General features: G+C 48.0%; 1 protein-coding gene across 1 annotated transcript; it reads left to right on the top strand.

The window, feature by feature from the left end:
• The first annotated feature begins 12,531 nt into the window (after positions 1-12,531).
• On the top strand, positions 12,532-17,327 carry AMER1 (APC membrane recruitment protein 1). Its single transcript, XM_062584634.1, is given in 3 exon segments — positions 12,532-16,059; positions 16,329-16,346; positions 16,349-17,327. Coding segments are annotated over 3 exon segments (3,522 nt in total). The 5' UTR covers positions 12,532-12,615; the 3' UTR covers positions 16,409-17,327.
• Positions 17,328-26,314: the final 8,987 nt, after the last annotated feature.

Here is a 26,314-nt window from a genome sequence, read left to right as displayed (position 1 = left end):
TCTTAAACCAGCACGAGCAGAAGGAACGTAGACTAGGGAATGGAAATCGTACAGTGGAGAAAATGGTAAAACTGGTAAAATGGAGAACAGCGGTAGCCCTTGAAACGTAGCAGAGCTGAGAGTCTGGCAGAAGCCGTCGGCTGGATGAGCAAGAGTGTGCAGAAAACGCCAGGTAGGAAAAGACTTTGGATAAACTCCTCAGAGCCATCAGCACCATGAGTAATTTCCCAAAATGCTTTTACATGACTTACTACAACATGAATAAGCCCAAAATCCACTATTGTACTAACATGGTGAGTCAAGAAAGCTCCCTGAGGATTTTTCAATATGAAAGGACGGAGTAAAACTTCTCCCGTGCCCAGCGTACCAAAGCGCGCCATGGCTAGTGCTTCCCGGGGCGCGCTCTGCACGCCCGCCTCCTCTCCGGAAACCCGGCAGCGCCCGGACCTGGCACGAGCAAAAAGCGGTGGGTGCTCGTGGCCGCGTGTGGCCATGTCCTTCGCGCAGCGGGCGCCCGGGAGACGGACGCCGTGCTCCAGCCTGGCTGACTGTGCACCCTGCCCAGGCCTGGCCCTGGCCCGCCGCAGGGGCAGGTCCCTTCCTCTTCCTCCTCCTCCTCTGCCTCCTCAGCCCAGCGCTGGCTGATGCTGTTCCCTGCCTGCAACGGGGTGACAGTGGCATGCAGGGTGACAGAGGTGCAAGGGTGACAGCTGCATGTGCATGGGTGACAGTGGCATGCACACAGGGCTACAGCGGCACACACGGGGTGACAGCGGCACAGGTGGTGACAGGGGCACAGGGGTGACAGGAGCAGTGGCGCAGCGTGAACGTGGCATACATGGTGTGACCGTGGCATGCAGTGGGGTCACAGCAGCAAACCCCGGGGGTGACAGTGGCACACAGTGGGGCAGCAGCACTAGCACAAGGTGCCAGTGGCATGTGCGGTGACAGCAGCACAGAAATAGCATCATAGTGGTACACAGTGTGCCAGCAGCACACACACTGGGTGACAGTGACACAAGCGGTGACAGTGGCACGAGGCTGCCAGCAGCATGGGCATAGGGTGACAGTGGCACACACAGCGTGACAGTGGCATGCAGTAGGGTTACAGCAGCACACGCATGAGGTGACAGAGGCACACACGGTGCAACAGCAGCATGTGCGTGGGGTGACAGTGGCACATGGCAGGAGAGCAGCACAAAAATGGTGTCACACTGCCAGTGTCACCTTGTGCCTGCAGCACATACACACAGTGACTGTGGCACACGGTGTCATAGGATCGCACACCCTGTCACTGCAGCACACGCACACCATGCCACAGTGGCACAACACAGTGTCAGTGTCACGCACCCACCACATCACAGTGGCGCACACCCAGCGGCAGACGTGGTGTCACCACGTGACCCACGGTGTCTTAGCTGCATATACACAGTATCCCGCAGCGGGGCTGTCACGGTGCCACACACATCACAACACACACGGTGTCTCTGTATCACCCACAGGGTCACAGGTGTAGTGCCACACAACCAGGGTGTCCTCATGTCACCCATGATGTCACAGTGCCACGCACACCGTGTTACACAACCCGGGTATCCCTGTGCCACACCGTGTCACACAACCCGGGTATCCCTGTGCCACTTGTGGTTTCACAACCAGTGTCACACCGTAACGATGTCCCTATGTCACCCACAGGGTCACACAACCAATGTCACAGTGTGTGTTGCCCCTTGTGTCACAGGCACACACGCCTCCTGTCTCACACTCGGGGTGTCCCCGTGTCACCCACGGTGTCACAGCACCACACAAACTGCATCACGCCTGGTTTCCCCGTGCCACCCGCGGTGTCACAGCCCCGCGCACACCCGCAGTGTCACACAGCGTGACACACGGTGTCCCCGTGTCACCGGCGGGGTCACAGCCGCACCCATCCCGCGTCCCCGGCGGGGTCACACCCAGAGCCCGCGCGACGCGTCACGGCGCGGCCGCCCGCGCGCGCCGCCGCCAACGGCCGCCAACGGCCGCCCGCGCGCCGCCCCGCCCCGCCCCGCCCCGCCCCGGCCGGCGCCGCCCCCCGGCGCTGCCCGCCGCCCGCCGGCGCCGCGCGGGGCCGCCTCGCTGACCCGCCCGGCCCCTCCTCGGCCCGCCCTCCGCGGCGCCGCAGCCTGTCGCTGCTGGCGGCCCTCCCCCGGTCGGAGCGAGCGCAGCGCGGCGGGGCAGGCCGCGGCTGGCGGGGGGGGCCCGCGCCGCACACAATGCCCGGCCGCTGAAGCTCCGCGCCCGCATCGGCGCGCTGCCCGCGGCGCAGCGCGGCGCAGCGCAGCCGGTAAGTGCCGGCCGCCGAGGCCGGGCCGCCGCCGCGCCCCGCAGCCGGGGCGCCGCGCCGCGCCGAGAGACACGGGCGGCCCGGCCCGGCCCGGCCCGGCGCGGCCCGCGGACGGGTGGCGGCCGCCCGGCTTTCGTGCGGCGGGGGAGGCCGGGCGGGCGGGCCGAGGGGCGGCGGGCGGGCCGGGGCGGCGGGGCTCGCCTCGCCGCGCCGGGGCTCCGCCCGCCGGCGGCTCCCGGCTGGGTGTCCGGAGCGCCGCGGCGGGCGCGGGCGCGCTGCGGCCGGGCGGCCCCAGCGCGCCCTGGAGCCTTCCGGCTGCGGGGCCTCGTGCCCCCCGTGCGGAGCTGGGGCTTCTCCCCTGCCTCGTGGCGCCGCCGCTTTCCAGCCCTGCAGCAGCTCCCTGAAACACTCTAGCGGGTTAAAATTGTAAAGCTTACTTCCAACTTTACAGTTTTTCAATAGAATGGCTTGAGGATGTGGGCAGCTGTGCAGAGCCTGACCCCCATTTAGAAACGTTGCCAATAATTTGGTTGGTTTGGAGCAGTGGTTAAGTCGATCAGAGAAGTGGAATTTTGCTCCAACGGTTTGCTTCAAACTTCTTTCTGAAGCACGTTTTTGTAGAGATGAGACCTTATGGAGCGAGTGAGCTGTGTTGGCGCACCTAGTACTGAATCCAAGGGGCAGTGCAAAATGGTGCACTTCTACTAGTGGTACTTGCCTTGGCTTCTGCCACTTCCCGCAGCTCTGAGCAATTGCTGCAGCCTTGCTGAGAAGGGTTCATAGTGGCACCCCTACTCAAAGCACAGAACAAAGCAGAAGCACGCTCCTTGACACATCTCTTGGACAAGCTGCCAAAGCCTTTCAGAAATTTGCTTTTCTGGAGAGCTTGCTGTTGTAGCCTTCGTGTTGGTGGAACTCTAAAACTCAGGACCTTTCCATGTTGTACAGAGGCTTGTAGACCCTCTGGTCAAATTCATTTGTGGAGTGAGAGGGAACTCTGACACCACCAAGAGCTGTGCGAAAGGGGAGATTGCCCCATAAAGTCCCATCCTGTTTAGGGTGGTGAGTCACAGGCAGGGAGAACTTAAGGTTGAGATGGGAAGTCTTGAAATGTGCCTAGTGTCCCTGGTGAGAAGAGAGAGGAGAGAGATCCTGCTCTAATTCACGTTCCTACCGAGAGGGAAACGTGGCTGAGGTTCCCCTTTTGTGAAAGCGTTCTCCATTTAAACTGAACCAACCAAGGAGCTGCTGCGCTTTTGCCATCTCATCCTCTCCTTTTTCCTGATGATTTCCATGAGCAGTCTCAAGAAGGTCTGCTTGTGCTGTACTTTTGAGGGTTAAACTAAACAGATTAACCCTGGACAGGTTGGACAGTTTGTACAGTCAGTGATCTCTTTGTCCTGCCCCCTCTCTTTTCTCTCCCCCACCGAGTTGAACTACTCTAAATTGGTTGTTCGCTTTCAGAGGTGGTGGCTTCAAGGCAAATAAAATATCTTGACAAATGGTTGACAGTGAGCGAGCTCTGGGTTATCCTGTCAAAACAGGTGGTAGACCCTTGGGGCTTTCTAAGGTCCTTTGAAAAGAGCTTTTCAGCACAGTTCATTGCGGTGTCGGGGTGGCCCCTAGATTCCTGGATGTGTTTCTTCTCTCCCAGCCATCATACCCCAAGTGCTAATTCCAAGTGGCTTGTGGCTTTGCTTTTGGGTGGCTGGTGTCCTATCAAGCAAAAATCGGCTGTCTGCATGCTGCAACTGGAATACTGATTTTTTTCAGTGCAGTTTTTGCAAGAACAAAAGAGCTGAGCTGCGCTGGTCAGGCTTCTGTCGGTGCTTGCTCTGTGTGCTTCCGGCCTTGGTAGGATTTGAGCTATTGAGCAAGTATTAGTGTTTGGGTCAACAGTGGACTGCTTGAGCCCCTTAATCCAACTGGACTTCCCCAAATACTGGGTGACTGTGTGTATTTTTTTTTTTTTTTGAAATATCTCTTTAATTTTCTTGTGATGTTTCTCGCTAGGCTTCTCTTTCACGTAAGAAAATTAATTGTTGGCCAGCTGCAAGGTGAAGGCCAGCAGCAGATCAGACTTGGCCCCTTGGCCAACAGGCAGATAAACTATGCTTGCAGCAGAGCACAAAAACAAAGCTGTACACACATGGTTTTGAGTGGGGAGAGGCACAGGAATGCCTACGTAGGAGGAATCTGCATTCTAATTCTGTACCAGACTTAAGGGAGGCGTTGTAACTTCTTCAAGGCAGAGCTGTTAAACTTACACCAGGCTCGTAAAATATTCTCTTGCAGTTTTTTTTTTTAATGTGGTTACTACTCTCAGAACGTGTAGCTGTGATCTCAATGAATAGAATACGTCTGAGAAAAAGGCGTGATGCTCCTGGCTTACACCTAAGGTTTGTGCGGGCTGTTGCAGTCGTGCCGTGATAGTCAAATGAGTTAGCTTTGGTCAAGATTGAGGTCCCATAGTGAGGAGAGATTTTGCAGTCTGCGGTGGCTTCTTTCTTCTCAGTAGTAACTCAGTTGTTCCCTGCACACCCCCTTTGCACAGTCCTGGCTCATTTCTCGGGTTTTGGGTTGCATTTAGGCCAGTGTCTGCTCCAGTGAATGACTCTTCAGCAGCTCCGAGCTGGAGTGAGGATGTGCTCAACAGCACGTTCTAGCCTAACAGCACCATCCTAACCAGAATGCTAACTGTGTTTCCTTCCCACAGCATCCTTTTCTTTACCCATCTGTTTCAGCTTGCTCCAACCCTCCCACCCCCCCGCCCAGTGTTAAAACATACTAAAACGTGAAAGAATTTCCCTTTGCAAACGAAGAGACAGAAACTCCGAGTAGGGAAAAGCCGAAGTTGGTGGTGAATGCAAATTGCGAAGATCAGAAAGACGCAGCGCTACCGGGTGCAGCAACCAGGGGCCCTGTTTCTACATGCTGTGGGCAGCATGCTTCACCGCAGCATCGCCCCACTATTTATTCCACGCTTGTGGTGGGGAAGCAGGGGCAGTTCAGTTTTCCTGGTGATTTAATGCTGCTAGGCTGAGGCAGAGGACAGGAACGTAAGGTGTACTGCTGGCTGGTTGATGCAGACACCTGTCCTCCAGGAACTGAGCAGAAACTTCTCAAGCCCTAGCGTTCGTGACCAGCTTATAGCTCCTTTCCTACCCTGGCTGACACTGTGGGTGAGAAGCGCGTAGTTCTGTATGTTTTGGGGCTTCCAGTGCACCCTTTAGCACATCTGTATTGTAATGGGCATTTTCTTTGGTGTTCGGGGGAGCTGTACAAGCTCTGCCTGAAAGACAGAAGCATCTTTAAATGGCTTTGTACCTGCCTTTAAAGTGAGGTGTAATTTCTTTGGCTTATTTTTCATCATTTCCCAGTCTCAGGAACATCTCGGGCACACCAGATATATCTCACTTTAAAAACAAGATGCTTCCGTGTAGGTAAGCACATGCAGCTGCCCGAGCCATAGCATTTTACTTGCCTGAGGACTCAGCCTATCTAAATAAGTATGTAAATTCAGCCTGTTAACTACACCCAGATGGGGTAAAGGGTCAGTGCTTTCCCACTGTGGATGTGGTTATACCAGTAGGAACAGTTTGAGAAGAAGCAATACTGGCATCAAGCACTCTTAAACTTGTAGATATCTGTCCACATGACAGCTCACAGCAGCTTAATTACTGCAGTGAAAAACAAGCAAGGAAAATCATAGCTCACACCAAAGCAGTTGTACAACTACAAAGGTTCTGTTAAGTCAGGCCTCAATACTGAAACTTTGACGTGCTCAAATTATCTTTTTCTCTTAGAGAGAATGGCGTTAACGTGCAGCTTTTGGACGAAATGTTTTCTATTGCATGACATCTTTGTTTTAAGAAAAATTGCCTATGCGACAAATTGGGGAAGGTGGCCCCATATTTTAGCGCTTTTGTGTCTGTCAGTATTGACAGCTGCAGTAATGTTTGTCTGTAAACTGAGGCATTAGCAGTATGACTGTGCGAGCGGTGTCGAGTCAAGAGCTGTTTCTTGTTTGTAAGCAATGTCTGCAAAAATAATAGTTGAGGGGAATTGCTATGGGTGATTTATTTAAGTAGCAAGGCTGTGCCATTTCTGTTGTCATGGTCACGGGGCTGTGCAGAGCACCGACGTGATCGCTTTGCATTCAGCCTTGCAGACCCTGCGGTCGGTGCAGTTCCCTACCTAAACCGTATAGTAGAAACTCCCGGGGTCCATAGCGCTGTCTCCTGTCCACGAGCCCTTGTCTCACAGGCTCTCTCTAGCATGAGTTTCCGGTTGACAGGGAAGCTTTGGTTCTGTTACAGGGGGCTCTTGGAATACCGGTTGCAGCGCTCATTGCCTGTACTCAGGAAAGATTAATGTCTGTTGGAACAGGCGTACCAAAGGCTGCAAGATTGCTCCGGGAGCATGGAGCTCAGGAAGAGAATGGAGGGCTTGTTTGGCCCCAGAAAAGAAGGCTGAAAGGGTATCTGATTAGGGGGTAAGTACACCGAGGGACTGAACTTTGCAGGAGGAAAAATTAAAATAAATACAAAAGGGCCACGAATAAAATTAGTTTGGAAAAAATAAGATGATTTCTAATTTTCAGAGTAGTTTATTTCTGGGACAGTCTTTAGGGTGCTCCAGGCAAATGCTCCCAAGTGCTTTTTCAGAGGAATTTGATGGGTTTGTGGAAAGAGATTTTAGGACCTACTATGACAGGGAATTTCAGAGCTCAGTGCTGGAGTTCTCTTCCATCATGAGTATCTTTATCCAGGTTTGTTGCCCCTCAAACAAGATATTTCTCAGAACCCAGAAGGATCTCTTATCTACAGGCTCAGTCATTTGGTGAATCAAGCTATGGCTGCGCTGAATGCTAGATTTTTGGGTTTTAAACCTGAGAGCTGGAGCAAAACTGTACTTTTTAAATGTGCCTGTATTGACATACTATCCGCAAGGCTGAGGAACAAGTTTGCTGACCGCTGTGATGGCTTCCTCAGAGCTCTAGGCCAGTTGTGATGCAGAAGAATTATGTTAGCTTAGGGGTTTCTTTTACACTGGTGCCCAGCTGCAGCTGTACCAATGCAGCCATGCCCTGACTAGTACCTCTTGTCTCCCAGTGCCTGAGAGGCTTCCTATACTTTCCCTGTGCTTTTGTCTACGCTGCTTTACCCATACAAGGAGAGCTGGATTACCACCAGCCTTGCCTGTGCTATTGTATTGGCTGTGAGACAGATGGGCTTGTTTCTATTCATACTTCAAAATTGGCTAATGTGTCTCAACTGTTTTACTTGCAAAGCATTAACAACTGCTGTTGGTCTTCTTGAGAAGGACAACTCTGATAACAGAGCTGTTCGGATTTCTCTGTGGCTAGTCAGGGGCAAACGCCGCTGGCGGTATTTGCTTTATGCCTCTTTTTCCTTTCCAGCATGGGATTACCAATTTAGGTTGCCTAGAGATGAGGGAGAACAGGAATTGCATGCCTGTGTTCACATATAATCCAGTGCAGGCACATACATTGCATGCACCACAGCACCCAGCACATGGATGCCTAGGAGAGGCCAGATTTAATTCAGGTAAGTATGAGAGAGTGTGCATTCAGTCTTTTGGCTATTTCTGGGGGGAATCATATTTTAAAAAGGAAAGCCAACCTGTGAGTTAAGGCTAGCGGATACGTCGTTTGAGACAAAACCTATAGTTAGTGCTCAAGCAGTTATCCTGGATTATAGAAATCCGTTCTTTTGCTGCGAATGCTTCTGCACTCTAATCCTTATGCCAGTATAGATTTGCTTGTGATTTGGATAAGTCCCTTAATTCGCAGTCTCCCATTTGTAACATCTCAATGATGTTGCTCTTTCCTCGCAGCAGCTCCTGAGAATTAATTGATCGTAACTTGTCCTCACTGGTGCTTGTGAGAATTAATTCGTTGTAGCTGGAGTGCCTAATTCTGGTTCAAGTAGCTTTACTGCTACTACTACTCAAGGATTTTATATTGTGGCTTGTGCAATTTGTTCAGAATAGTCTCTTGTGTTACTCGCTAGATGCATGGGTGGTTACATGACGGGTGTTTATATGCGCCTGCCTACCCGAGATAGCTATATGAAATAGGATTTCTGTTTTCTTGTATTTGGGCCTTGTCAGTCAGATGCTTCTTGCTATTCTGAAAGGTCTGTATTCTGTTGTGAGGGAAGAAAGAGCTGAGGTTGGATGCTCATGTTGCTTACTGACATGGTATTTCTTTGCAGGCAGGTGTTTCTGTGACCATCGGCAGAGTCTCAGCAGATTTCTGTGGTGCCGAGCTGTTCAGCGTGACAGCTTGGCTGCTGCCTGGTCAGTCCTGTGATGGGGTTTGCATCCCTTTTATGGAAGCACCTGCATTTTCATCCCAGAGAGGCAACTGCTCCCTGCCTCCTGCCTGAAGGCCCTTGAGAGAGCAGGCTGTAGACTGCGAGGCAGATGGATCCTTCTGGTGGGCTGTCCCCCAGCAATGACCAAGAACAGGGATATGCTACATAGTTGGGTTCTGCAGTCAGGATTCCTGATGGATTTCTGGAGGGTTTCTTGCCTTGCAGAGACTGAGCCTTTAGTGAGAGAAGTGTGGATGACGGTGCAGCCTGGGGTGCAGACAGGGCGAGACCATTGATTGCTATCAGCCGCTCACACAAGCTAATCTCTGGTGCAACACAGTGAAAGGATTTAGCAGTCTGTTTACTATAGGAGGTGTCAGTCTGCATGAAGGCCAGAGACTTGATGAGCTGCCTAAGACCCAGGGTGTATTTAGAGGATAATATGGTGATATTTTCCCAAGGCTTTTGGGTACCGACTGGGAGACTTTCTTCTTTCATCTTTTTTTTTTTTTTTTTTTTTTTTTTTATAATGCTGTGGTGACTGAATTTTCATGGATGCTCTCTTCAAAACTTGAAGAGCCCAAGTGGGTTACTTGAAGGAGACACCTTTTTCAGCAAGTGAGACACTTTCTTCAGCAAGTGCTTGGGAGAAAGCAGCTTTGTTCTTTGTTACTCTTCCTGTAACAGGGGCACTATAGCCCAGGAGGACCTGAGTGACAGTCTGTGTTCTTCATCACAGGGCCAGATTCTCTCTTGTGTTCTCTCTCATTGCCTGAACTGAGGCCAGCGTGCTCTCTTATTCTTCTTTGGTGTAAGCAAAGGAGAGGCTGGAGGGTACTAGACTGTCTCTGAGAACTGGTGTGGAAGGAAACTCCTGGGTGTTTCAGTACAAATAGCTCAGAACAATCTGCATCTATGACTTAGAGACACAGAGCTCAAATCTTCTTCCTGCTGTGAAATCCTGCGTCTCTGATGTTTACACCAGCACAAGCACAGACCTACACAGTGAGGTCTGAGACCAGAGCTGCCTTGTGCCCGTGCAGCGTTTGTGTTTGCTGTAGCCCAATTTGGACAGCGCTAGTGTTGAACCCTACAGTCAGGTAGATTTTGCTGAAGGGGTGGTTGGCTGTTGTCCCATTTATGTCAGGGTCTATTCTGTCACTTGCCCTCAGTGCTCTGGAAGTGCTGGAGGAGGGGATGTGATGTTCAGAGCTTGATTTGGGAGCAGAATATCCGGATGGCTTGGGTGCTGTGGCATGGCTGGATGCTAACAAACTTCCCAAATCTAGCCTGAGTGGGACAGCCCTGGGTGGCTGCCAGGTCCTCTGCACTGGATGGTGTGGAGGTGCTCTACTTCTATCCAGCTGCAGGGCAGACAAATGAGAGCACCGTCCTTCCCTGTTGTACCAAGTTCTAGCCCTGTCCCCCTTGACCACCCTAGCAAGCTGAGTGTGGATGAAGTGCTGTCTCTTATTATTGTAGTTTTTGTAACCCTTTGTTCATATTTCATTGATACAGCTGTTTGCCCTTGGTGTCTGTGTTTTTCTAGTACCTATAAATAGCTGTGTGGTCACAGCAGTGAGCATTTATTGATGTCGGTGTTGACGTGGAGCCAAAACAATCTTATTTTCAATTGGAATTATTGAAATCTTGTTTCTGTTTCATTTCTTTTCACTTTTTAAACAACTTGTGTGCACACAGATGTATATATGCTATTTCCTTTCAGTCCTGTCTAAGCAGATCTCTCCAGGGAGGCTCTGGAGCTTCTCCAGAGAAAGCCCAGAGGTGTTCCAGAATGGCTTTGGAGGCATTTAGGGGGACTCTAGAAATGCTCAGTGACAGACCTGGAAAAGCTCCACTGGCACTCTGGAAAGGCACCAAAAGCACCAAAGAAAGGTGCTAGCAGTGGTCCTGTAAGGTCTCAGAAAAGCTGTAGAAGTGCTCTCCAAGTGCTGGGGAATAGTGCACTCAAGAAGAGTCTCAGAAAAGCTTAAAGAAAGGATGAAAAAAGGCTCCGGTAGCACTCTTCCTCTAGAAAGGATCTAGAGCCCCAGAAGTGCTCTGGAGATGCTCTGGAGTTGCTCCAGCAGCTCCATTTGCCCCCCACACACATACACACACTCTGGAAAAGCTCTGGACATGCTCTAGAGCAACCCAAGGGTGGTCCTGGGGTGCCCTGGGGAGATACCGAGTTGCTTTGGAGGAGCTCTAGGTAAGCATGAGTCAGGGCTGGGATGTCTGGGCAGTTTGCTCTGCCAGGGATATATTTACAGTGATTAAATCCTCCAGAGAAATTAGCCTACATCAGTGAGGCCTGTAAATACAAACCCTCTTTTCCTGTCTCCCCGGGTGAACACCAGAGCAGTTTTGTTGCTCGAGGTCTCAGTAAATCCTCAGCTGAGCACGGACTATTTCTCGTTGACCATTTTCAAGGTCTGGCCCCAAGTGCTCACCAGCTGTACAGTTACATTCAGCAGGCCTAAATTACACTCATGCCTTTGAGTGTGTTGTTTCCAGTTGGCTTGGTGCCTCTGGAGGACTTGAGCCAGCCAACAGAAACATTAGGCGCAGAGGTGGAATCCAGGCCCGCTGCATATGGCCCTTCGGTGTGTGTAAACACAGGAATGTGACGTGCCAAAAGCTCCTTTGCTTTTGCTGTTGGCTGGAAGGAAGCTTCGTCCGCCATACATCTTGTCCTTGCGGTGCGTTGCTCTGCAGCGGTGCAGGGGAGGGAGAAGGATTTGATTTGCCAATAGCTACCTGTGCACCGCTTTGGTCTGTTAACACTCTGGCAAATCGTTGCTTTAATATAGTTACATCCTGTCCCATCTGTTTTCCTGAGCTGCTAATTTTAGTAAGGAGGGTGAACACAAGGGTTATCATTAATTATAGAGGCAAATAAATGTGGTGATATTCTCTGCACAGACTCTCAAGACTGGAGTTAAAAATCTTTCTCTGCAGGTTTGCTCTTGAGTTACACCCAAAATCATGGCCCCTAGCTTTTGTATTTGTCATTCTGGATCTCTGGGTAAACTCCATGAAAAGCTTTACTGGCCTCATACCAGTAAGAGCTAAGCCTCAAGTATTAAAGCTTAGCAGTGCATTACAATTTTAGATGGATTTATTTTCTCCAATCCCACCTCTGTGAAAGAAATAATAGTATTTAATTTCTCCAGTTATTGAGATCAATGCAGGATCAAATTTAAAATCTCTCTCTCTCTTCCTCCTCATCCCCCGATAAAGGTGGTTTGCAGTGAACCGTTTTTAATGCAATTCTTACTTGAAAGATGATTTAAAAAACAAATGAAGTCTAGTGCAGAAAAGTAGTAGGTAGAGTAAATCACTCTTCTTGGAGACACACACACTAAAAGGACTGCTTCTTGGTTTGACTACCTGTCAAAGTTCTTCCTGTATTTTGCTGCTGTGTTTGGGAGAATTGGAAGTAAATTTTGGCAGGTTTCAGTCCCTTGCCCCTTTGGCGAGGCCTTGTTTCGCATGCTTAGTGGCATTCATTACTGGATCTAATTACCACTTCGATAAGAGGTTGTGAGGTTGATCCAATTGGAGAGAGCCAGCTCTCAAAACAAGGTGGCTCAGGTCAGATCTGCCTGTCCTCAGGAAGCAATATTACTGCCAGATGGATACATGTGGATCTCCCGGTCTAGCAAACTGGTAAATATAAGCAGCATGATATTTTCATGCCAAGCTTTAATGGGAGGAGCAAGACGAGAAGCTCTTAGAGGTGTTTGCAGTTACTGTTCCAGCTGGTGTCGAAGCTTTTTGCCTTGTTACACCTATTCAAGTGACTGTGCCATCTGCTGCTGTCTCCTCATGTCTCCTTTCTTTCTTTGCTTTAGATCAGTCATGATGCTTCAGTCTATGCACCCTGAAGAAGACTCCGCTACTGAGGTCATTGTTTGCAGCTAGATATACCTGAACCTAACAGCTGCCATGGAAACGGACTGCACAGAGGAGTCTGTCAGGACCAGGTCTCAGTCTGTGATTTGCAGGCAACGCAAGGGAAGTGACCAACAGCCAGAGGAAAACGGAGAAGGAGAACGGCTGTCTGAATGGAGCGATGCCTCTGTCACAGCTGTGGAACAGCAGCAGCAGCCTCAGGCCCCCCCTGGCAAGCTGAAGAAAACTGCCTTCAAGCTGTTTGGAGGGAAGAGGAGTATATGTACACTGCCAAGTTTTTTTGGAGGCAGAAACAAAAGCCAAGGGAAAGGAGCCCCCAAAAAGGGTCTCAGTAAAAGTAAGACCCATGATGGGATCAGTGGTGCTGCTTATGAGGAGAGCAGCAGGGTGCAGTTGGAAAGCCCTTTGAATGGAAGCAGGGATTCACATCCTTGTCCACTGCCAAGCTCTCAAAGCGTTCACTTGGCCATAGATACCACTGTCAAGTTTGATTTCAGTAGGCAGGACAGCTCTCCATCAGGGAGTGTTGAGGGCAGTGAGAAAAAAACCAATGGGGACAAGTCATTGTCCTTTCCCAGGCCGAAAAAAGGCCTGAAGGGACTTTTGAACAGCATCCGGCGTCACCGTAAGAGCAAAACTGCTGAATGTGAGAAAGCGGAGCTCCCTGGGTGGAGTGGGGATGCAGAAGAGGCCAACAAAACTCAAGGTATGGGAGCTGAAACCCAACAAGCTCCAGAGGGAGGAGGACCCAGACCTATCCCTCTTGCCTGCCCAGAGAACTCTGAGGACAGCTGCTCTGTAGGCACAACAACCAACCTTGGAGAGACTGCTGAGCCAGACTGGCTCATGGCTGATAAAGATAGCTCTGAGGGGGATGCAGCAGTGATGTCTGTGAACAAGGATCTTCTAGATGCAAAATCAGAGGCTGATGCTGTTGTCTGCACAGAGTCTGATTGTAGCCACCTCCCTGTGGCCCTTCATCCAGACTTCGCAGACAACGACCCTCCTTCATTACACTCTGGGGACCAGCTAAGCCTCATTTTTGGAGATGTCACATCCCTTAAGAGTTTTGATTCTCTCACGGGTTGTGGGGACATCATTGCTGAGCCTGACATTCTCAGCATTGCTGAGAGCACGATCTCTGTGGAGCGTAGCAGAGATGCTGCTAAACGGAGCTCCTGCCTCGTCACATACCAGGGAGGTGGGGAGGAGATGGCCATGCCTGAGGAGGCAGAGGAGTACCTTCAGCAGATGTGGGACAGCACCACTGAAGGGGACGGGAGCTATGAAGCCCAGTTGCCTCCAGCTGTGAGCAGTCATGAACCTCCAGTGGTGAGTAGCAAGTTAGAGACACATAGCTTGCACAAGGTGGAAGCCCACCCTTTTGCTGCGGGGGGGATGGATGACGTTGAACTCCTGACACCCCAGAGCGACCAGCAGGAGTCTGCACCCAACAGCGATGAGGGTTATTATGACTCCACCACGCCAGGGCCAGAGGATGAAGCTGGGGATGGGCTTGGTGAGATCAAGAAGGATCGTCTTCCCAGAGATAGTTACAGTGGCGATGCACTTTATGAGTTTTATGAGCCTGATGACACACTGATGAGTCCTTCTCAGGGGGAAGAATCCCTTTTTGAGAGCAAAGTGTCTCATCCGGAGATCTTCAGCTACTTCTTAGACTTCTGTATCCCTGCTGAGAAGAGCCTGATCCAGATGATGGGTCAAAAAAGTGGGGTTATGGAAACTGAAGAAGAGCGGCTAGCTGCCATTCAGAAAGAGCTGCTGTACTGGGAGCTCCAAAGGGAACCAGCCTTGAAGCGACTTGATGTTCCTAGCAAAGAGAAGTGTCCCAGGGAAAAGCAGAATGTTGAATGTAAAACTAGAGCAGCCAACTTGATTGGCAAAAGTCAGAGTTGCCTTGGTAGTGAGCAGATTGCCTCTCAAGCTCCAAACAGAAGTATGAATAGTGGGGTTTCAGTGGCTAGAATTGAAAATCCAGAGTGGAGGGATTTTCCAGGGACTTTGTGTGCAGATAACTGTTACAACAGCCAAAAAGCCCAAGGAAGTTGCCTTATTCAGCTGATGAAAAACAACACTGCGTTTGATTCTGGCCTGGATCATACAGTGTTTGGGGGTTCTCCCCACAGTGGGTTAGCCCCAACCAAAATGGGAACGTACCCCAGCTACAGAAACCATGAGCACGATAGCTGTTTGCAGAGTGAACACCACAACAGAGTGGAAACAGCCGCCAGGGAAGCCCAGGCGGAAAGCGAATGTGAACCCGAACATGCTGTTAACTTCTCACAAGCTCTAGTGGAGTTCACCAGCAGCGGGACCCTCTTTTCTAGCCTTTCTGAAAGCCTTGGTAGTTCTGACTCTGGCTCTTCCTTCACTCAGAACCTCCCTGTCCTCCCGACCATGGTCACATTTGACATTGTTGATGTGGAGCAAGAAGGAGAAGGGGAGTGTGAGCAGCAGCTTGAGATGAATGCTGACGAGGACATTGCCGCATCCTTTGATGCCTTTGATGACAGCTACATACAGAAAGAGTCATTTGCTGAATGTGACGAGAGAATGTTCCCAGGGTACCCCCACAGCTCCTTCCAGAGTTGTAACTGGGGTGTTGCCAGCCTTCCCCGCCACCTGCGTCTCCATGGACTGAGCCCTTCCATGCCAGCACCACTCTCTGTTAACAGGAGGAGCAGGTCACTCGACACAGAGAGCCTGGAGTTTGAACTTGCCGACTTGCAGGTTTCCAAGAATGGCCTTAAGCCGTGCCAGCTTTGGTCTAAATGGGACAGTGGCAAAAAGGACTCTGATGAAGTGAGAAAGAGCAGGAGTAAAGGGGATGCTGAGCTGTCTACTCCTGAAGGTGGAGAGGTTGATGGCGTGTTGAGCTGGCCGGGCTTGCAGCATCTCCAGTACAACACTGACCTGGCTTCTGAGAGGATGAAACACTGGGGTTTTGCTCCAGCTGCCAGAGCTGCTGTGATGGAGAGCACCTGGGAGCCACCTGAGCAGCCAGACATAGATTCCTCTTTTCTGTCTCATTCCCGGAGCAATGCTAGAGAAACTTTGGACTGGAGGCCCCAAGAGACAGAGCCTAGCAAGCACCTGGTCAGACCATCCAATTTACCTCTGCAGGCTGACACAAGACAGTCCCAGGAGGTGTCTGGTTCCTATAGGTATCATGGAGAAGTCATGGCCAAAAAGCTTGCTCGTGTGTTACCGCTGGGAGAAACGGAGTCTGATTCACCGCAGAGCTTTAGTTTTTCTCAGTCCCCTGAGAAACCAGCCAAGTGCAAACCTGTTGGTGTCACACAGGGAATGCCCCAGTTTCACGATGACAACACTGAAACCTTAAAAAGCCCAGCCTGCTTTGCAGAGCTGTACGGAAGCGGCAGCAGAGAGCTGCTGAAAGGGAGGGCTGCACAGGGCAACGTGCTGCCCGTGAGCTGTCAAAGCACTACAGTGAATGTAACAGTAGCCAAATAGCTTCTTGGGGGTGGCCGGGGAGGGTGACAAAGGGTTAACAGGAATGGGTTTGGGGGGGGGGAAGAAAGTGAACATTGATGAGTGACTTTAATTTAGTACTGGGCCAACAAAGATGAACTCTCTTGCAGCTGCAGTACATAGTCTCCATGCTGCTGCCCTTCTGCGCTGCTGCAGGTACTTTGGTTTGATTTTAATGCAACCTCCTAGATTCATAGATTAACACCGAGGCACTTTTTTTTTTTTTCTTTCAGTGCAGACCACCACTCTCTTGAACACAATACGCAGTGCAGAATGTGGTAACAGCCCCAGTGTTCAGTCCCATTGCTGCTAGAATAAAATCTGGAAATGGACACATTTCTAGTACGGCAGGTTTGTTTTCTGCAGATTTAACTAAAGGGACACCATCAACTTCAAAACAGAGAAATGAAGCTGGAGTTTTATGATTTTGAAAGATTGAGAAATGTTATTGCCCTGGGAGCTTGCTTTGCGTGTGTTGATTGTGAATAGCTACTTCTGCGTGTTTAGGGATCTCGCACCACGACTGTGTGTGAAGCAAAACGGGGGAGACCGGGGCAGAATGTGTCAGAGTACTCTGGGTGCGTTCCTGAAATGACCACTCCATCATTGGAACTAGGGAAGCAAGTCTTGGGAGAACTCTCCAAAGCAGTTATTTACTTGTCACCCCTGTGAAATGTTCCATCTTGGACAGACTTTTACTGTCTTCCATCTTGGTGAGTTCTTGAGTTGGTGGAACTGAGAGGAAGTATGTGGGTTATTTTGAGGGAGAGCAAGGAAGGGAAGTAATTCAGCTGAAAGGGGAACTTTGCTGTTACTTTTTTTTTTTCCCTTGCCCAAAAGGAAAGAAGGAGCTTTTGTGTGTGTGCTGATAACACTTTCCAGTTCTAGTTTTAATTCACTTAAAATACAACACTCAGAGAGACTTTTCTGTTGATGGTGTCCCTTTTAAGAACAAAGTGTCAATCCCTTTTTCTTTGTAGTGGTCTGTTCCCATGCTGCATAATCTTCAATGGAAACCGTTGCTTTTGCTTTGTCCCACATTCCTAGCCTCTCCCAGGCCATGGGGCACATGTAGCAGGTTTGAAATAAGCTAAATTTGGCTCATGCGTGTAGCTGTGAAGTTGCAGATGCTGTTACTTTCTTCAAAAGAAAGTTTTGTGGATTTTTTTTTTTTATTTTGTGTTTGTTTTCTTTGCATAAACTCTCATGAAGAAAGTATTCTGTTCGTTGGAATACAGGATGTAACACAGCCTAAATTAGGCTTCACAACTTCTCCCTCCTAACTGGAGGGAACAGAAAACGCTGGAGGTTGCTGCAGTTGTTTGATTTTTTTTTTTTTTTTTTTTTTTTTTTTTTTTTTTTTTGCCTCTTTCAAGGAGTGTGGAGGAGGGAAATGAGCTAAGGAGATGCACTTTGTTTGGAAGAGGCTGTATGAGCTCTTGGAAACATCTATTTCAGGCTGTTGAGCTCGTACCTTTCCTGAAGAAGTCTCCTGTATCCCTGTTGATCTCTCATATATTTGTCTCCAAAACAGACCTTCCTTTCTGTACCTTATGAAGCCTCTTTCTACTTCTGTCAAAAGTTCTGTATTCTGATTTTAATTCAGCTAGTGATGAGTTACGAGTCTCGGACTCCTTCTCCACTTTTCTTTGCGGCAGAGTTTGTAGCATTAAAAAAAGCAAACAAAAAGAAATGGAACTAGCACGATGTTCTCCCATGTTTGGAGTCATTTAGCAAGTTGGGTGAGGGGGGGGAATGGTGGGTCTGCTCAGCCCTGACTTGATTTTTCGTTGCTGACTCCAGCCGTTTATGATCCAGCAGATAACTGAGTGCTGCTCTCTAGATCCATAACCTAATTACAGATGTGGCTCCAGCTGGAAAAGTAAGCAGTTCCCTGGCATCACTGTGTTTATAGAGTACCAAGGCACAAAGACCATGGCAAGGGAGAGGTTATTTTACTTTGTTTTTTTTTCCAGAAAAGTGAGATCCTAATATTTCTTACGGAGAAGAGACTTTCTAATATCCTGCCATTGTGCATCTGTGCAGGAGCAAAGAAGGGCAAGACCAGGCTTTGCTTTTTGGCGATTCCATTTACGTGTTCATTTTCTGAACAGAATCCTGAGGGTAGAGGCTAGAGTACACCCATCTGAGTGTCCCTGGGATTAAACCTTTGTTCCTCAGCGTTACTGTGCTGGTGCTGCTGCTGCAGCAGTGTTGCTGTGGGAACCTGCTGTGCCACGTTTTTCTTCCTTCCCTCTGTGCAGCCCCGTTGTAGTGAAAAGGATTTCATGGGACACCGTCAGCTCTTAATTATGCTTGACACTGCCGTCCGTAGTGGCAAGTGTGTGTTTTCATTACTGCACTGAGTCGATTCGCATGGTGCTCTGTCATCTGATTCCCTTATGTGAACAGGATAACGTGTTTAGCTAACGAAAGGTCACCTTGGCTCCAAGGTTGTTGCTGCAGTCTTCTCTCCTGATCTGGGAAGGAATCCTTACTTAAGGCAGCGTGGGAGCACGTGCGTCAGTGCCCCACGAATCAGGGTTGAGAGTGTCTGATAATTAATACACCTAATTGGAATGGGACAGCTCAAGGCCTCCCTTTCGCTCGAGTAAGCACAGGTTCAAATCTCAGCATCGTAGCTGAGGTCCGTTGCACCCACTGCCATGCGCAACAGATCATTAGCAGATATTGCCAGCAACACCGGAGTTGTTGTAACACAAATAGATGTTCACAGTACTTGCTTGGCTTGAGCAGCAGCCTCTTACTGATTTTTTTTTAATTACACTTTTATCATATTTTAGCGTGTCACCAAAGGCATCTTGTGGATTATAGGGGTTTTGCTCAGCATTTTGTTTATAAATGGTGCAGCCTTTGCCAAAGTTTGGTGAAGAATGAAAGTGTCTCAGTGCTAAAAATGAATGTTCAGTTGCAAATGCATGTCTCTAATAATAATTATTTTGGTTGTAGGTACGTAATAGAAAGACTTATTGAAAACAGTTTTTAGACTCTAATGTGTGAAGGCAATACAGCCAAGACTTGATAATCTGACTTAATACCAAAGGTTTGTCCTCCTAATTTGATTGAACTAAATGAAGCAGATATCTACTGATATAAAATGAGATTTCTAAAAGCATTTTAGAGCTAATTTACTGGATTATTGGAGTATTCTACCCCATTAACCCAAAGAAATAAGAATTTTCAATATACTAACGCAGTCTGTAAACTCTCATTGCTACAGAGAGATTGGATTTCATTGCCTGATGTACTGTTGTTCCTAAAATATGTCTGCCAAGGAATAAATGGGACCAGATCTTCCCTATAATCATAAAGGGGCTGTAATGCTTCCTAAATACAGAAATGCCTTTAAGGGGGTGCAGTGACGAGCTGCAACTCCTTAAATGCTGACTGAGAAAGTGAAAGACATTCCAGAAGCCCTGCTTTTATGTTGTAACCATTTGCCCTGCTCACTCCTAAGCTCTGCTGAGGAAGGAGAGGGGTTGTAGTGGCTGGAATCTCAAGGCAATCTGGGACTCTGTTGCACCTTCTTGGCTCACGTTGCTCGTTTTTATCAAGTGCCAAATACAAGCTCCTGCATCTTGTTCTTGTCCCCCCGTGGCTCTAGGAGAGACTTTTCATGGCTGCAAGGTCAAAATTTGAGGCACTGGGCGGGGGACGGGGAACTTGTGCGCTTTTTTTTCCTTTCAGAAGCAGTGAATCTTGGCATGAAGGGATAAGATTTAAGTGTGATCCCTTGTCCTTTCTCTAATTCAGGAGGCTGTCTGATGATCACTAGGTACACCTAGTGGCTCTCTTTACTGAAACCCACTAGAATGAGCGTTGGGCGTAGGGGAGAGTGTTTTGAGCAAGTGTGTTGTCAGATTTGGGTGGGATAGATCCATCGCTGCCTTCTAATATGAGAAGGGCACTCTGTCAGCCTGAGAAGCTCTTTTTGACCATAAGCTTTTGGAGGTGTGAGCGTTTGCTCTTACACTACTGCCGATCTTGTAACGTTTACAAGTACAAATTTCCATTAAACCTGATGGAGAAAAATTTCCAACCTGAGTCCTTGTATTGCGGATAAGATGGAATCAATTTGACTTCTCAGTTAGAACTGCAGCCATTTTAGTGATATCTGGAAGAAGTTGTTGTTTTTTAACCTGGTAAAATGTAGACTTACCTAATGAGCCTAAATTTAAGAGTAGTAGTTGCAGCTTTTGATGAAAATGAGGTCTCTTGAGACAGTAGTGAGTCATAAAAGTCAGGAAAAGCAAATTGTCTTGCCACGACATTAAAAAACCCCACAAATCTCCAAACCTCATGGTATTTAACTGAATATGCCCCTTGAATGAAAGACCTTGACTCAAAATGGTGAATTGTGGCTATTAACTTGCAGGTTAAACCACTGACATCTGGGTCAGTCTAGCAAGCAATTCTGTATTGCATTTTGGGGATTTGGGTTTTTTTTTGTTTTTTATATACATAAGAAAATTGTCAATTTTATCTATTTTTGTATAGTTTTGCATTTTATATTCATGGGGAAAATTTATGGACTGTTCTTTTACTCATGTACATTGTGTTGTAAAATGATGTGGTTTACAGTTCTAATGGAGAAATGGCAATTGTTGCTGTCACTGCTGCTGCCACTGCCTGTGCAATGGAAGAAAACCATCTTGCTTCTAATATCCTTGTGTAACATGCTCCTCAACTTTATATGAAGTTCTCGTTCTGAAAATCAGAAGCCAGTACATTACCAATGCATACACTGCTAAGATGTCTTTGTTTTATTACTGGTTTGTCACACTTTTCCACTGTTTTTTAGCTTTGTTTTCAATCTGAATTTGTGGATTGTGGTGATATCCCCCTGAAAGTATTGATGGCTGTCTTTAAACTGGAAAACCGTAGATTTCATTTGGGACTCTTGTTTTGCTTGTTTATTTTATTCAGAGTTGGGGCTTCTCTTGAAGCACAGAGAATCCTGCTCCCATAAGTCACTGCCCTTGTAGGGGCAGAAGATGCTGTTGGTTGGTGCCTGGTGCTATCTTGAAACTGGTGGGAAAGTTCCTCTTTCCTTTGTGCTCCCAGGCCAGATTTATTTCGGCTGGTAGAAATAAATCTTCGGCAGGTCTGGGCCTGGTAGAAGGAGCTCGTGTCTGGACACAGGCGCAGAACAGAATACTTCTGTCTTTCCTCTGCAGACGGAAGTACCGTGAGTAGAGCAGGGAAAGTGCGTGGGTGTCCTTCAAAAAGGAATTTACAGTTGTTGCAGAAGGCCATGAGGGGTGCAAGTGTAACTACTCAGTGCTGCTCTGTATGCTAGCCTGAGCTAGAGATATTAACTTAGGCCAGCAGCAGCTTTCCCCCTTGTGTGGAGAGCGTTGCCTTCTCTATATTTACAAATAGCTCTTGAAACAATCCTGCAATTTGAATGGGAATAGAGGGACTTTCCACCTTCTCTCTCCTGTTTTGCTGGTCTGGAGTCTCAGTAGCTCCAATGCTGTGTTGTCTGCATTGCCAACGTGAGTGAAGATTCTTCCGGGCACAGTACTGCCTTGGATTTTGGGAACTCTATCTAGCAATCATAATTAAAAGGAGCACTTCTGGTAAGCTGAAACCTAACACTTGTTGATGTGGTTGTTTTTGTTTTTTGGTTTTATTTTTAGTTAAATGAATGTGTTGTTTTGTTTACTTGACTCTGTAAGTTGTGCCCCTGCAGAGTTTGCAGCCCTGTGTGGGGGTTTAAGGGCTGATATAACTCCTCTGCAGAAGAAGGTCAGGTTGATTAATTGGGTGGAAGAGAACAATGTCAAACAATGTAGGGCAAAAAGGAAAATAAAATGCTGAAACGCTAAAAGATTACAGCTGGAAGCAGATCTTTTTTCCCCCTCTCATTGCTCCCTGCTCCTTCCTGACCAACAGGAGCAGAAATGGCAACTGTAGCTGAGACATTTGGCTCTGTGGATTTTTACCTCTTTTAATTAAGTAGCTCTTAACCTAACAGTGCTCTTTTTTGTTGCTTTTTAAATGGGTTTGCCTGTGTTCTTCCTGGAAGAGGGACTGGATAGCAGGTTGCTTGGCAAACGTTCCATGCTGCATTTTACATTCCCCCAGCCCCTTAATTTGAAGCTCCCTTGTCTCATACGCAGCTCTTAACTGTGCACCGAGCTGCGTTAAGTCAAATGGGACTACCTACGTTTTTCTCCAGTGTTGTATTACCCTAGAAATCAAAAAGATCTTCAGCTTAGCCGGCCCATCTCCTGCCGTGGCCGGGCACCTCCTCCGTGCGCATTCCCCTGGTTCTCAAACATTCCGGTGCGATGGCCAAGCCTCGTCCTTCCGCTGCCTCTTTTGCAAGATGGCCTTCTTGTGGTGAAAGAAATGAAAGAAGCTGCATTTGGGTGAAGTGATAAATTAAAATCTAGAAAAGTCTTTCAGTTCTAAAGAAGCGGCCCTTTTCCCAGGCTGCCCCATGCTTTCCCTCTGCTGTCACCCTCTGAAGCTAGCTGCAGAAGAAGGTTCTCCAAACACCGCTCGGAGCAGCCGGGGCTCCCCTTTGGGCTCAACAGCTTGGCCTGGTGGAGGGCAGCTAGTTTCTCTCCTGCCCCTACTAGATGACTGACTTGTTTTTGTTTCTGTTTTGTTTTGATTTTGGTTTGTTTTTTTCCGGTCTCATTGCTACTAGTTCTTTAAACTTTTTAATGTATTGACTGTGTTTTAAATTGAATGTTCCTTTCACTGCATTCTAATGAATAAACTTCAGGTTTTTAGAGAATATCCTATTTCACTTGTGGTTTTCTTTTCTGTGGTTTTTTTTTTTTTAATACTCAGTTTCTTATTTCTTTTCTCTCCTCTCCTACCTCTCGGTTATATGAAAGCAAAGTGGCTTTGTGAAGGCAAAAAGGACGTGCTTGGAGAACACAGCATGCCGCTGGTCTGTTTGGCTAGCCTGTAATGCACATTCCCCAGCCAAACTATGCTCTGTTAAACTAACTCTGCAGATTAACCGCCGCTTAAGGCACCGCCTCTGAAAGTCAGATTTTTTTTCTCTCTTTATTTCTTGAGTACTGTTGCCGTGCGGGTGCTAGCCAGGACTCGGGCGTGTGTGAAGAGGAGAACAGATCAGTGGCTTCACCAGCTGAGTCCGTGAAACATTGCTGGTTTGGGTCCAGGCTTGCAAGGTGTCAGCAGCTGTTGGCAAGCAGGCGCATTGCGGTGCTTCAGCGCGGGGCCTAATTGGGCTTGTTTCTTTTCAGTGAAATACAAAAGAGCAAAATACAGGGGAGTTTCTTGGTTGCTTCTTCAGGAATAAGAAAACCAGTGACTGCTTTGCCACCCCTTCTGCACCTTGCTATACACCAGCCAACGTGTTGATCCAGCAGGTACAGTTCTTTGAATAGAAGGGATGGTATGAAGGAATGGGTTGATGGAATAGTTTTAATTTGGGTGGAGAAAAGCATTTAATAGCATTTACCACTCGGTTTATGGATACACTGGCTGTCTGATAAACTTGCTTCCGTCACCAGTGGTCTGAACCTTTACTACTCACGTATACTTGCACAGTCACACTGCTAATTACAGCTCCCTGGGTGGATGTTTTTACTGTGCAATAAGCATTTCTGAGAGGGAATCAGTGGGACTATCTAAGCAGTAGTTTCCCCCTGTAAGTCTCCAAGCTGTGGCTCTGCTGCACCCCTCTTTCCTGGTTTCTCCCCAACCAGGGATTTTGGAGTGCCCTTCTCTCACCTTTAAGCAAAGGGGTATGCTCGCAAATGCATTTGTGATTCTGGACTAGTGAAGGCGACTGCATTTCCCCATCAGCTAGTAGCTGATACAGAAATGCAAGGACATATTCACCAAATCTATTTTAATTAACGGAGTCTCCAGCATTGCTTTGCATGATGATGATCAAAATTCTGTAGCTGGGAATGGAAAGCGTGTGTCAGAATGAAAGATGAGGTAGAGCAGGGAGAAGACAAGACCAGAGCCATCTAATCTTTCTTTGCTATTGTCCAGCGGCTGTTTCAAAAAACCTCATCTTTCTGAATTACTTGTGCTTCGCATTCTTTGTCTTGTTCTTCGGTGCTTGGTCCCAATGATTTTATTGCTATCTCTATTTTAGCAGGAAAGTGTGTTACTAGCTGAGATAAGACTTACTAAAATACCCCGAGCCTATGAATAGCCCAGAGTGAAGAGAAACAATGAACGAAAAGCTATGAGGATGTGTCACCCGGCGTTCAGAAAGGCGTATGGGAACTCTCCTGATGTTAACGGGATCGCTGAATGTTTTACAGCTGATACAATGCGCTGCTGGCCATCTGAATCAAAGACTCTTTTCTACGAAAATCTGAAAAGCCGAAGGTGTGATGAGGATGGAGTGCAAGGGCGCGAGGCAGGGTGAAGGCAGTTAGCAGTGAGAGAAGTTGACTTGGAGGTCAGCTGCCTTTAGAAGCACTTCAAAGAGACAGCTGGGAGTGACAGAGCCTTTGTCCAGGCCAAGCAACTTTATTTGCAATGGTATCTCCTTTGACGTGGGAGAGGTCCGTGTGTTTGGAGCTCAGTCCTACCAACTGCGCTGGCTTGGCAGTAATTAGGTCCATCATGTCGGAGTTGCCGTAGATACCAGAAGCATCCTTCCCATCCCAGCCTGCTCGGACCACAGCCAGCAATCTAACGTGTGATCCTGTTGGTAACTTGGATACTGCTTCAGAAGTTGCTAGCGTACTTCTCAAAGTTTCAAAATGTGATACAATACTTAGACTGCTATGCCCCTCTCCCTGCCCCCAGGCAAAAAATGAATGGGTAAAAGAGATAATTACATCTTATGCTTGACAAGCTGCTACATTAGTATCTCCAGAATAGTTGTCGGGGGCGACTGGTTGCCAAGCCGGATACCCTAGGGAGGCTTTAGCATTTCCAACTGCACCCATTGGAAATTCATGACCATCGATTGTACTGAAGGGAAGTTTAAACCTTTGTCTGTTGTGGCATTTACTAGCAACTGGGAATGCATTTCATCCCTGTTCATGTTTGTGCTTCTCCTTCACTGTGCAGGACTCCTTAAATGGCCAGCATCCTCTCTGAAATTGTCACTTTCCTATAATGACAAAACTTGTTTGGTCAAAGCTGCTTCTCTGCTGTCTGACTTTGCACTGAGTGCCATAAAACACTTACCTCTTGGTAGCAGACGTGTTCAGGATTCCCAAGGGGACCTTTAAGGCAATCCCAGGGCTCCTGTTGCAACATGCTGTCCTGTGTCTTTAGTAATTGTATGCTGATCCGAGGAGATTGCTCCTTGGAGGACTTTCAAGCGCCAGGCCTGAATCCTTCATTATCTTACTTTTAGATGCAAACAAGATTTATAATGGCAACGGATTTTGATCATAGACCACCAGATGTGAATGGTGATTGGTTATAGGTAAAGCCACTCTGTATTAGGCTGGCAGCTGCTCTGCGTGCCCACCATCTGTTATCTTTTTCACCTACACCACATGTCCCTGGAGTAGATACTTGTAACCAATTAAAAGCTTTAGGACACATCCACAGCAAAATACTTGCAGCTTTGCATAGATCAGTGATATTTACCCTTGATGTCTCTAATGGGAGGCAGTTGGGAAATACCACTGTGATGACTAGTCATTAAAAGCACTATTTTAATAAAGGTGTAGAAAAGCAGCACTCATGATGGAGAGGCTCTTGAATTCAGAAATAATTGCAGGCTGATGCGTGTTTCCTGTCAGTCCTTGTCCAAGTGTTGCTTGGTGCTTTTTTGGTTTTTTGACTCTGCATTGAGAACAGAGGCTTTGTGTCCAGATATTATTGCATGAAGCACTTGTTCAGCTCTGACTGTGCTCCAGGCTTGCAGTACTAGCTATCTAAGGAGCTATCTGAACAGAAGAGTGCAATGTCCTCTTGTGGCTAGTCCTGGATGCGGCAGAGACCTCTTGGGGCTGCTATACCATGTTTCAGCAATGGGCTGCTCTGTGAATCCTCCCTCACATTGTAAATAAGCTATGCTGTGTGTGGTGCACAGAAAAGGGGGCATTTTCAATCTATTTAATATGCTTTCCTATTTAAAGAAAGAAGGTTTCTCTTTTCCAGAGCCTGAGGGGTAGAGAAAAATAAACTCTAGCTGCTCTTTGCTGTTTAACCTACAGGGTAACACACAGAAGATGTTGGCCGTTTTGTCATTGACATCATCAGGGCCAGGAAATAATCTCCG

This window comes from Rhea pennata, chromosome 11, assembly GCF_028389875.1.
Source record: "Rhea pennata isolate bPtePen1 chromosome 11, bPtePen1.pri, whole genome shotgun sequence".
NCBI classification, from domain to species: domain Eukaryota; kingdom Metazoa; phylum Chordata; class Aves; order Rheiformes; family Rheidae; genus Rhea; species Rhea pennata.
Note: the sequence above shows the minus strand (reverse complement) of the source record. Positions and strands in the feature narration are given on the sequence as shown.